Below are 12,520 nucleotides of genomic sequence, written 5' to 3' on the forward strand. Positions count from 1 at the left end.
CCGGGGCCACGGCACACGAGCCCCCTTTGTTCTGGGCGCTGGAGCCCCCGGCCTGCGGCTGAGACAGAGCTGGGCTGGACCGAGCTGGCGGGATAGGCTCGGCTTAATCTGCGGGACATGGGCTCGGGTTAGCGGGTTATCCTCCCGGGTTAGCGGGTTATCCTCTCGGGTTACCGGGTTATCCTCCCGGGTTAGCGGGTTATTCTCCCGGGTTATTCTCCCAGGTTATTCTCCCGGGTTATTCTCCCGGGTTATTCTCCCCGGTTATTCCCTCGGGTTAGCGGGTTATTCTCTCGGGATATTCTCCCTGGTAATTCTCCCGGGTTATTCTCTCGGGTTATTCTCCCGGGTTATTCTCCCGGGTTATTCTCTCGGGTTATTCTCCCGGGTTATTCTCCCGGGCTATTCTCCCGGGTTATTCTCTCCTTGTGGACGCATCGGCCAAGGTTGCCGAGAGAGGGAATTCCGCCCCCTCCCCTTCCGCCCCTGCCCCGGGTTTAGGAACAAACGTAGGAACGGTCGGAGTGGCATTGCCAGAAATGATCTTAGTACAAAGAGGGGCTTTTACTCGAGGAAATGTACCCACGCCTATTGCGAAATGCTAAAAAAAAAAAAAAAAAACCCAAAAAACAACCCACTGTAATATGTCTTACCATCGTATATTCATTTTATATGCTCTGGTTTCTCACTTTTTTAGTAGTATTTTTAAAATATCTTGCCCTGTTCGGGCTTTTTAATACAGAGAAATGACAGCTCAGAGATGCTAAGATCACGTCTTGAAAGATTGGCCTCCACCCCATAGCTCCATCAAACTGCTGTTGCTTTTCTCGAACGTTAAAATTACACCAGCCTCGCCTTTTGCTAACCTGGCGAAATCACTTCCTGCATATTTATCAATTTGGGGAGGTGGGTTAGCATGGCAAATTTCCTTGAACAAAGATTGGGTGAAGATGTATTAGTTCATCCAATACCATGTCTGTCACTTATGTAGACAGAATAAATCTGAGTCCCGGCTTTGCCCTTAATCGTGCCTGAATTAAGGATACATTTTTATGAAAGTTTTATGGGAAGATTTTAATTTGAGGTTCTTTTTGGAGAGAACTGTGTGAAACTCCGTGAAAATAATCTAGTATTTAATAGGTGGCTTTTTGAATCGCTGCTGGACGTGGATGGAAGGAGTTTGGATTTATTCTGAAATGGAAATTATAGTTCTGTCCCTTAAAAAAAATAAAAATCAAGCAGGTTAAAGAGAGGAGCTGCACATAATGAGTCAAGGAAATCCTTGAATCCTTGCGCTGTGCCTTTAACTACCGAACATCTGATTCCCTCATCTGGCAGATGGTCTCTGAGCACAGATTTGCATTCATTGTCTTGAAATCTGTTTTCGCGTTGGTGTTATATAGATTTCAGAGGCAGATCTATACACGGATCAGAATACAAAAGGGCCGGGAGGAAAATATCGCCAAGGCAGAGCAGTTTAAAAGAAATAAAAGCAAATAAATGCAGACGTAGGTGCGGTCCCGGGTCACGGCGGGCCGGGCTGCCGAGAGCTCCGGTTTCCTTTAATGGGAAATGTTGCCTACATGGGATGTTGTAAAAAGTTTTAAGGTGAGACCTGAGAGCTCTCAGGGTGTAACTTCGGGGTCTGCTGGGTGCCTGGCAGCCTCGGGCCGGCTCCTGCCCGGCAGGCAGCCTCTGCCCTCCCCCAGACCCATTTCTGTCCCTCCGAGCAATTTTGCATTTTAAATCTCGCGCCTGAGAGCGAAGCGGCCGCTTTGGCAGCGCGGCGGGGTCAGAGGGACAGAGATCGCTGCTTTGAGAGCAGCTTGGGTGTGCTGGGGCACGACAGGTCGGGGTGAGGCTGCCGGAATATCGCGATGGACCCGCGGGTCCCGTGCCCGGCTCCGCCTGTCCCGGGACGGGCGCGCTGCGGCCCCGCTCTTTCAGCGCACTCTGGGCTGTCTGCAACAGCATCGGTGTGAGGCTGCCGGGCCCTGGTCATAACCCATCGCGATAAACCGTCGCGATAAACCCTCTGTTCTCCTGGCCGGGTTTCGGCTGCCGCGAGGCGGGCAGCGGGCGCGCTCCTTGCAGAGCAGTCCCGCGGCTTTAGCGCAGTTTGTTCCTTCTGGGGCAGCAGCTCTTGGTGCGGAGCTACCGGGCTGTGGCCATGAACCCATCACGATAAACTGGTGGCGCTCCAGCTGTGCCAGGGCGGGCGGCGGGCGCGCTGTTTGCTTTAGCAGAGTTCGTGCGGTCTGGGACAGCACCGCTCTGTGCGGGGCTGCCTGGATAAGACCATAACTCGATCGTGACATCCCTACCGAGACACCCCTATCGCGACATCCCCATCGCTTCCCGGTCCGGGCGCTCCTTCCATCCCGGCCCCGCGCGCAGCGGGGGTGGGGGCGGAGCGCTGCCGCGCGCTTTAACCAATCACTGCGCGATATGCAAATGAGATACCCTTATATGGCGCGGGGCCCCGCCCCCCGCGCGCCGCCCGCTCCCACCGTGTAACCCATTCATGCCGGCGCGGGAAGGGCCGGCGCTGCCCGCGGCTGGGACCGGCCGCTCTCCGCTCCCTTCCTGCCTTTCTTCTCCCCTTTTCCCCAAGAGCGGTGCCTTTTTTCCGCCCCCCTTCCTTCCTCCTCCCTGGGTTAGGCAGCGATCAATCCCTCTGGCCGCTGTCTGCCTGAGGAACAGGTGATTTCTCGTGAGCGGCGCTCGGTTTTTGGATGCGGCTCGCTCGCCTGCGTGTGAAGGATGATGATACCAGGCAAGACTGAATCAGCGTAACTTTTACTTGGCAAGAGGAAAAACTTTCTTCCCCGTTTGAAGGCGTTAAAAACACGTACCGTTAAAAAGCAGAAGAAGTTGGTTTTAAAGCTGAACTTCACTTTCCTGGGATTTGTGTCAGATTCAAAGGCTGCGTCGTTTTGCTTTTCTTTTTTTTTTTTTTTTTTTTTTTTTTTTTTCCTTCTCTCTTATCTCCCAAAAGGAAACTGTTGCTAGTTGGAATAGACTTCTTAAATGTTTGGAATTCAAGATACTTTAGGAAGAGGACCGATTCTGAAAGATAAATCTCTAGGTTCTGAGATGGATTCCGTCAGGTCCTGGGTCAGAAACGTTGGGGTTGTGGATGCAAACGTAGCAGCACAAAGGTAACCGTGACTATTTCTCTCCCACTTTTCCCCTGTTTGGTATTTTTTATTTTTTTAAGCAAATCTTTTCTTTATGCCCTGTTGCTTGCATTTGATATAAAATGTATTTTTCCCTCTCTGTCCCCCTCCCGGTCTCCTCCAGTCAAGGCTGGAGCTGGAGCGAGGCAGCAGCGCTCCTAAACCGGAGAGCATCAGAGTCCTAAGAGCCAGTGCGGGGCTCGGATGACAGCGAGACGGGATAAAATAAAAGGGTGTTTTTATTTTCTGTCCCAGGAAGATGTGTGGGGCTCTGCATTGGTTATTACCAGCGATCCAGGGTTCTCCTCCCTGCTCGCTGGGCCAGACAGCCGAACAGAAGGGGACCAAGTTAGAATTAAATTAACTTAAAGGCAGATGTCAAACCCCAGCTTCCCCGGCCCATCTCGCTTTGCTCAATTCAGGGGGGGCATTGCCGAAACCTCCGCGCGTGGTTTCAGGGCAGGGGCTGGGACAGCAGGGGAGGGCAGGGCAGCCGGATCCCCGCGGGCATCCCAGAACCTGCCCGAGCACCTGCCCGAGCTGACACCGAACCTGCTGAGCCCAAACTCCTCCGAACACCCCGAAACTGGGGCCTGGCTGTTTGTTTTCTGCTTGTTTGGGCGGGTTATCTCCCTGTACTCCCCCTTTTATTTTCTCTGCCAGCCAAGTCGGCACAGGACACCCATCTCAGGTTCTTCCCGTTAGGGGTAGGATGATGAAAACTCTGTTAGCTGCTTTTTCCCCCCTCTTGCTCTCTGGATGATGAAACAAAAAAAGTTTAAAAAAAAAGTAATAGCGTCGGAGAAGGCTAAATTGGGAACCCCGGGGGTAAGGCGGATTTTATTTAGTATTAGAGACAAGGTGAAAGGAGTGAAAGAGCAGAGGGGACTTCAGATGAAGCAGGGATGTTTTAGAAACAGAACATCCGTGCTCCCACCCACGGCCTGATCTGGCAGCAAGGTTTTCCAAGCGCCATGGGAGGAGTTATCAGAGTTTTATGAATGTCGATAGAGCGTTTAATAAACACGGTTGAGGGGGAAGAGGTTTATCCTGGAGGAAAGCGAAAGTAAAAGGAAAGAGCTCCTGACAAGGCTCCGATCCGCGGGAGCGGTGGAGGTGCGGCCGCCTTGTGCTGCCCGCTGGCATCGCCAGGTTTCACTCCCAGATATTCCTAACAAACCAATAAATCCCAATTTTTACACGCAGAACGAGAGGAAGCCCCAGGCTAGGTGCAGTTGCGGCGGATGTGGTGAGTTCACGCTGTACCTCGTTGGCAAGGAAAACACAGGGAAACATCTGTAGTTCTCCGAAAGAGTCAAATACTTCTGCCAGTGCTGTGGAGCTATTCTGGGGACTAAAACCCAAAGCTGTCCAGCTCCTCACTAGTCTGGCACATAGACTTAATCTATTAAGTAATTTGGAGGTGCCCATCTGCACTTATTTTCTTCGCAGTAAATAGAAATTTGCTTTAGCGAGAGGGAACTGCAACTAATTTCACACAGAAATAAAGCTGGAGGGACATTGTGGGTAAACAGAAGCACTTGAATCTTTCCAAGCCGGGAAATGCGTGGGAAACATCACAACGTTTTCTGCAGTCAGGGACAAGATTTTCACAAGGGCTGGTTAAGCCGAGACTAAATTCTTTCCGCTTAAATCAGAGATTCAATTCGCAGGAATTGGTTCAAGTAAGTCAGTGAGTAAAGTCAAACTTGGCAGCCGAGGGAAGCGGCTGCTCTGCTCCAAAGTCGATGTCTCTGACCAGCACAGGTGACAGCCTGCCCGTAGGAAAGATTTTTAGGGCAGCTTGTTTTCTGCTCCAGGAAAAGGGACCGGGATGTGCAAAGAGCATTTCCAGACCCTCTGACACGGTACAGCCACTTCCCGCCCCGCGGCATTCCAGCCAGGAGCGGTGACAGGCGGGGAAAGAAGTGCGGGAAGGAAAACACGATCTGCCTTGAGCACTATCTCTGTAAATGAGCCTTGTCCTGGGGCTGTGCAGGGAGCGAGAAATTGGGATTCCAGGGAGCATCGCCGAAATTGGGGCTCCAGGGAGCATCGCCGAAATTGGGGTTCCAGGGAGAGTGGCTGAAATTTGGGGTTCTAGAGAGTATTGCCGAAATTTGGGTTCCAGGGAGCATCACCGAAATTCAGGTTCCAGGGAACATTGCCAAAACTGGGGTTGCAGGGAGCATCACTGAAACTGGGTTCCAGGGAGTATTGCCGAAATTGGGGTTCCAGGGAGCATGACCGAAATTCAGGTTGCAAGGGAACATGGCCAAAATTTGGGTTCCAGGGAGCATCACCGAAATTGGGATTCCAGGGAGCATCACCGAAATTCAGGTTGCAGGGAACATCACCGAAATTGGGGTTGCAGGGAATATCGCCAAAATTTGGGTTCCAGGGAGCATCGCCGAAATTGGGGTTCCAGGGAGCATCACCGAAATTCAGGTTGCAGGGAACATCACCGAAATTCAGGTTGCAGGGAATATCGCCAAAATTTGGGTTCCAGGGAGCATCACCAAAATTGGGATTCCAGGGAGCATCACCGAAATTCAGGTTGCAGGGAACATCACCGAAATTGGGGTTGCAGGGAATATCGCCAAAATTTGGGTTCCAGGGAGCATCGCCGAAATTGGGGTTGCAGGGATCGTCCCCGTCCCGCCGGGACACTCCGAGCGTGCTCTGCCTTTTCTGCTGCTGTTTTGCCTTTTCTGCTGCACAACCCGGTAATGTCTTTGTCTCTCCCCCTCACCCCATCCCGTGTGTTTCCTCCACAGCGGAGTAGCTTTGTCCAGAGCCCACTTTGAAAAGCAGCCACCCTCCAACTTGAGGAAATCCAATTTCTTTCACTTTGTTCTGGCTCTCTACGACAGACAGGGGCAGCCGGTGGAAATAGAGAGGACAGCTTTTGTGGACTTTGTAGAAAATGATAAAGTAAGGCTCCTTCCTCTTCCTCTTTCTCTTTTCCTCTCCAATTTTGATCCTCCCCCCGTGCTGAGTTGCTAATTCCCAATACCTGTTGTCCCTAATAAAACACACCCATGGTTTGGTCGAGGTTCAGGTGCTGTGGTAGAGCTACAAAGGGTTGGAAACCTCTGCTCTGTATCTGGAATTTCATTCACCCACTAAAAATAAAATAAATAAAATTCATGGAGGATAAATGCACTTAATACACTTATTTTTTTTTTTTTTTTTTACCTACCACGTCTGCCAGGTTTTATTAGTACCCAAACAGAAGTGGAATCTGACCTGTAATATGTCAGATTATCATTGAGCATGGTTAAATGTATTTCCCTGAGCTCCAAAGTCAATGGCAGGACTTGAAAAGAATTTGCTTTTGGATTTCAATTCCATGTCTTGGCCACTTTGCATTTTTTCAATTATTTTCTTAGCCATGAACAAGATTTTTGAACTGTGAATCATAAATAATTGTCTTACAGGAAATTAAAAAATGTGTAAGAAACATCCTTGTAACACAACTCAGGAAATAAATATAAATTTTGCCTCCAAGTAACACTGTTGCAAAGTAATGATCACAGTAAAATAATAAAAAAAAAAGTATGTTTTCCCTCTGTCAATCTGCTTTATATTAATTGATTTGAAATGCACAAATTCTTCTCCATGTCTTGCCTTGAAATAGTTGAGAGCATAATGGCAAATAAGAGAGGGAAAGAAGTTCTTGAACTCCTGCAGGAAAAGATGTCAGCAGTATTTTGTAGTTTGTCCTGGGTCACTCAGAAGGTTAATACATCCCAATCAGTGGATTCACCTCTTCGAATTTTAATGAACTTTGTTGTCACTTCCATCATAATTATCAGCTCTTGCATTTTAAATGTGCCAAGTGTAAGTTCTGGAAGGATTTTTTTTTTCCTCTTTTTTTTTCTTTTTTTTTTTTTTTTTTTTTTTCCCCCCAAATTCCCTTTCAGGAGCAAGGCAACGAGAAGACCAACAACGGCACCCACTACAAACTGCAGCTGCTCTACAGCAACGGTGAGTGCCCTTCCCTGGGTCCTGGGGCTGCCTGGATTTCCAAAATATTCCAAAAATTCCCTTTCTTGAGTCCCCTTCAGTGCAGGGATGGGCTTGGGGAACAGAAGGACCTGGGTGTCTAACAGGGCACTGGAGGGGTTTGTTGTGCTGCCCTAAGGGCAGGATGCCTGTGGAATGTTATTTATATTTATTTATGTGTTATTTATGTGTTATTTATGTGTTATTTGTATGATATTTATGTGTTATTTATTTGTTATTTATGTGTTATTTGTGTGTTATTTATATGTTATTTATGTGTTATTTATATGTTAATTATATGTTATTTGTGTGTTATTTATGTGTTATTTATATGTTATCTATGTGTTATCTATGTGTTATTTATGTGTTATTTATATGTTATTTATATGTTATTTATGTGTTATTTATATGTTATTTATATGTTATTTACGTGTTATTTGTGTGTTATTTATGTGTTATTTATGTGTTATTTGTGTGTTATTTATATGTTATTTATGTGTTATTTATGTGTTATTTATATGTTATTTATGTGTTATTTATGTGTTATTTATATGTTATTTGTGTGTTATTTGTGTGTTATTTATATGTTATTTATGTGTTATTTATGTGCTATTTATTGATGTGTTATTTACCCCTGCTCTCCCCCCTCCAGGTGTCAGGACAGAGCAGGATCTCTACGTGAGGCTCATCGATTCTGTCACCAAGCAGGTGAGCAGGGCTGTCCTGTCCCATCATCCTCCCTCTCTGCTCCACATTTCCCTGCCTGTTCTTCCCTCTCTGCTTCACTTTCCTCTCTTGCTCAGACCTATTTTGGAGTCTGATTAAAACTTGTGCTCTTCAGTCTCTTTTTTCCCCTCTGTGGGCTGTAGATTTTTATCCACTCTGTAGCAACATTCATGTCAAGCTGTAAAGGGGAAGGAGTTTATTTGCAGGTGATGGTGAGCAGTGCTGAAATCCCTTCCCCTCACCTCTGAATATTCTGAGGAATAAACAGCCCCTGCTGCTCCTGGCTTAGCCCTTCTCTTCATTTTTGTAGCCAATAACTTATGAAGGCCAGAACAAGAACCCTGAGATGTGCAGAGTGCTGCTCACCCACGAAGTCATGTGCAGGTAAGGTGGATTTATTATTTATTTACAATTATTAGCACATTATTATTAATTATTTGTGAGCTTTGCTTCCCCAAATTCTGGCAGAGCCTCTCCAAGGCAATTTTAGGTGGGGAGAGTTTGATTTTGTTGTTTATTTTGTTGCTGACTCAGAGAGGGTCTTGCTGTAGGAATATTTTCTCTTTATGTGGGTAAAGCTTGTTTGGGTTCAAACAGATATTTTGGGAGAGGTTTCTTTTTTTTTCTATTTGCTTTTCGTTTTTCCTGCAGGAGATTCAGCAGCCAGAGCTGCACTATTTTTGTTTAAAGTAGGCCTTTGCATGTTGTTTAAATCAAGACTTTTATACCCTTAATGCTCATAAAATTTCTGCTCACCTTAGGAGAATGAGCAATTTAACTTCTGTATTTTTACCTGAAAAGTGCAAGATGTTCTTCATGTAATTTCCTTTGTTGAAATGTTTTAATTTTCTTAATTAAAGTGGCATCATTAATATCCTTTTATTTTGGGCATTTCTACCCCAAAAGAAAAAACCTACAAACCTTTCCCTTCTATATACAATATTTAAGGGCCTTCTACTTTTTAATTAAAACAAACCAACAAAAAAAAGGACACTATTTTCAACATATAAATTTATAAATTAGAGGGGGAAATGACTTGAGGATGTTTTTAATAACTTTTGTATAAGTCTGAACTTACATGTACCTTATGCATGTCGTGCTTCCATGGTAACTTATTACTTTTCCTGTTCTTGGGCAATTAAATTTTTTTTCTCAATACATATAATAATGCAAACAGTCAATGTTCTTATATTAAAATGTGCTAAAATGTGCATAGAACGTTCATAAAACCCATTGGTGACCTTTATTAAACACAGTTTGTGATTTATTGGATCAGTGGGAGAGGGTTAAGCTGTTGGACTCAGTGTTGCTTCTTTGAATGATGCAGTTTGCTACTTGATTTTTTAAAATTTTGGTTTTTTTATTAAAGTAGCTTTTAAGTTAAAGCAGCAGTGAGAGAAACTTATTTGGACAGAATTTTTATCAGGAGAAGTCTTAGTTTCAAAACTTAATTATATCAACAATTCCATTACTTTTCAATATAACACGAATCAGGAATTCAGTATGAAACAAATGTATTGTTTCACTGTTGTTTTAGTGCTCATTAATTAAGTAGATAAGATTTTGACCAGAAATTTCCAAATTTCTGCCCAGACACAATGTACATCTCATGATGTAAAGATTGACAAGGACCTGCTGATGTAGTGGCAAAGATCAGAGGTGTTTGAGTGACTTTCTGGCACATCTAGAACTCATGGATATAATTATATATATATGTGTATATATGCATCTATGTTGTTAAAGGTTTCTCTACAACCAGGTGAAAATTAGAGAAGAAAAATCTGATTTCTTGTGCCATTGGGTTTGGTTTGTGATAAATAAGAGCAGTGTATCTCCCCTCTCTGCACTCAGTTCTGCTTTGGAACTTCAACTATTTCAGCACCTTCCCATCCAAATGGACTTGCTTGATTTAAAATTAATTTGGGCTTTCCCCCCTTCCTCTCCCTGCCTTTACTGCACCAATGCTCTGCTCAGCTTTGATATTCCTGAGCTCCAAAGCTCCTCCGTGCTTGGTCTGGGGTAGCAGTGCACAAATCTGAGCCATTATTCTGATTATTCTGATTATTCTCAGCTCTGCTGCTTGGTAGATTAACCAAGGAAGAATCACAACTCAGGGACATCCTTCCCATGTAAAACACAGATTAGTGAAGGGAATGAAAAGTGCTCTGTAACCTAATGAAGACATTTGATTTTAAATGCTGTGTTTTGCTGAGCTCTCTCTGTGTGTTCTGAAGAGGCATCACACACATCACGCTGAATAATGCCAGGGGAATGGCTCCAACTCTAGTTAAACTTGACATTTTATTTTATTTCTTTTAAGTACAATAATCAAATCTTCCTCATTGTGTGCTGCTTAAGTGGCAGCATCAATTTTTAAAGCCCCTAGTTTAGTTTGCATTAGGAACAGTATATAAAATTTTAATGCACTGTACCCACTCTGCTGTCGAAATTGATGCCTACTGCTTTTGAAAAGGAAAACAAGCAGGGTCTGTCTGTCTTTCTGCCCCTCTCCCTAGCTGAAGGGGGGATTTTGGGGTGGATTTCTCTGTACAGAACCACACATGGAGACATTTTTTGCAGCGTGCAGACGAAAGTGGCCGCGTGTCCCTGGGCCCTGGGACAGATGCCTGCTTAGCAGGAAAGTTGTCTAAATATTGATATGGCTGCAGCAATCTGTCAGAGCCATTGGAAGTTCACTCTCAATAATTGCTGCTTCCAGTGCAAGGCTTCGTTTATTCATTCCCAACCCGATTTTTTTTTTTTTTTTTCTCTCTCTGTTGGGTTTCTTGCGGCTTTATAGGAACCTCCTGTTGTAGGTGGGTTTGTGTGGAATAACACAAAGTGAGGGCTGGAAATCAAGGTAAAACACCCTCCTCTCCTGCAATAACTCCTCCTCCCCACTCCCCCCACCAACTTCTCCCTTTTCCTCCCAATTATCCGGGACCAAACTCGTTGTTATGCTGCTGCCAGCAGCCCCTCCGCCCCCGATGCTCGGAGGGTTAAAAGGTATTATAATCGCGACAGAAGCGGGCTCAGGGTCTACAGCTGGCTAATAACAGAGCTGTATTGAGAGCTGCGAGCCCCACAGCTGTGACTTTCGCCACAAGGCTCAGACTAGACGGGAGCTCTAATCAGCTGGGCCAGGCGTCTTTATCGGCCAGATGGTGTGAATTTAGACACTTTTGTTATGCAATTGCAGGGAGGAGCTGGGCAGAAGAAAACAAAACAAAGGCCACCATGCTGGGATCTTATTTGAGTTTGAAATTAGAGGCAGATTTTTTTTTTTTTCTTTTTAAGTTTTTTAATTTTTTTTTTTTAATTTATTTTTTGGTGTTGGGGTGATGGGAGGGCAGTAAAAGGATGAATTTTAGTCAGGAGAAGGGGAAGGGTGGGAGTTTGAGGTTTCTGGGGTGCTCACTTTGTAGGGCTGTTTTTTTTTTTTTTTTCCTGGACCATTCTTAACATAAACCATCATTTTCCCCAAGGACATCTAATTAGAGGGGAAAGTATAACAACAAAAGATGCAGAAAATCATCTTAAGCCTGGATATTCTTCTCTTAAATGAGCATCTCTAAAGGTGTGGCCCTAGCCCAAGGCTGTAGCAGAAATGTGAATATTGGTGAAGTCATGGCAATAATTTTCTCCAAGAGAATATTGAAGGATTCATCCTGGACCTGAAACTCCATCCTGGAGTTTGGGGGTTTGGCTTGGGCTGAAATTGGAACCCAAATTCCAATTCTGCCCCTTGTGAAACCAAGCAAGTGGAAATGTTACTGGTTGGGTGTGGGGTGAAACACTTGGAAATGAGGATTTGAAGATTTAAGAACAATTTTTGCTGAAACATCCCCAGTCCCACTCTGGTTTATGTGCAAACAAATCCTTCTCTGGAAGATGCTCTTCTCCCTCATCAAAGATTTTTTTTTTCACATATTTGGGCTCAGAAAGTGCCATGGTCCAAGGGGATAAAGTTTATCACCTCCAAAGATCTCTCCCCAGCTGGGATAGGAATGGAGATACCAGTTAAATATGTGGAGAACTTCAGCTGCAAGCCACAGTTTTAGATGAAAAATATTAGAATATTACAAATATAAAGCTCAGAACTGCCATAATTGTGGAAACAGCAATAAAACAAGATGCACTTTTTTCTGAACCCAACCAGACTGTGCTCAATCTCACAGAATTCACCCTAAAATACTCTCCAAGAAGTGGCTCCATCCCTGGAATCACAACAGAAATATTTTAAAAACTGGGTTCCTTTATTTGCTTTATTATAATAACCTGTAAAACAGCAAAGATTTTATCCCAAATATTATTTTCCATGTGTTGCTATACTGGACAAATCAAGTACATCCCAAAATTTCTTCCTTTGAGAGAATTTTCTGCTTTTTTTTGGGGAGGGGTTTATTATAATTTTCTCCTTTAAAAAGCATCTCCCGTCTTGGCTCCTGGTCTAAAAATCTCAATTCTTTCTAAACACTGATTAGGAAGTGAAATCCATAAAAGATTCACTTAAAATGAAGTGGGGAGAAGGAGGGAGGGAGATGTTCTGTGCTGGTGTGAGTTACCAGAGCTGCACTGAAGTCGATGGAGCCATGACAATTTACAGC

General features: G+C 44.7%; 1 protein-coding gene across 1 annotated transcript in view; it reads left to right on the plus strand.

The window, feature by feature from the left end:
* Nucleotides 1-2,540: 2,540 nt before the first annotated feature.
* Nucleotides 2,541-12,520, plus strand: part of EBF2 (EBF transcription factor 2) — a 120,129-nt gene continuing 110,149 nt past the window's right edge. Inside the window, exons 1-5 of the mRNA XM_056508772.1 lie at nt 2,541-3,161; nt 5,957-6,113; nt 7,106-7,169; nt 7,840-7,895; nt 8,224-8,297. Of these exons, the coding sequence (XP_056364747.1) occupies nt 3,031-3,161; nt 5,957-6,113; nt 7,106-7,169; nt 7,840-7,895; nt 8,224-8,297 (482 nt within the window). The 5' untranslated portion in view covers nt 2,541-3,030. The remainder of the gene's footprint in view (nt 3,162-5,956; nt 6,114-7,105; nt 7,170-7,839; nt 7,896-8,223; nt 8,298-12,520) is intronic.

This window comes from Oenanthe melanoleuca, chromosome 22 (assembly GCF_029582105.1).
Source record: "Oenanthe melanoleuca isolate GR-GAL-2019-014 chromosome 22, OMel1.0, whole genome shotgun sequence".
Lineage (NCBI taxonomy): Eukaryota > Metazoa > Chordata > Aves > Passeriformes > Muscicapidae > Oenanthe > Oenanthe melanoleuca.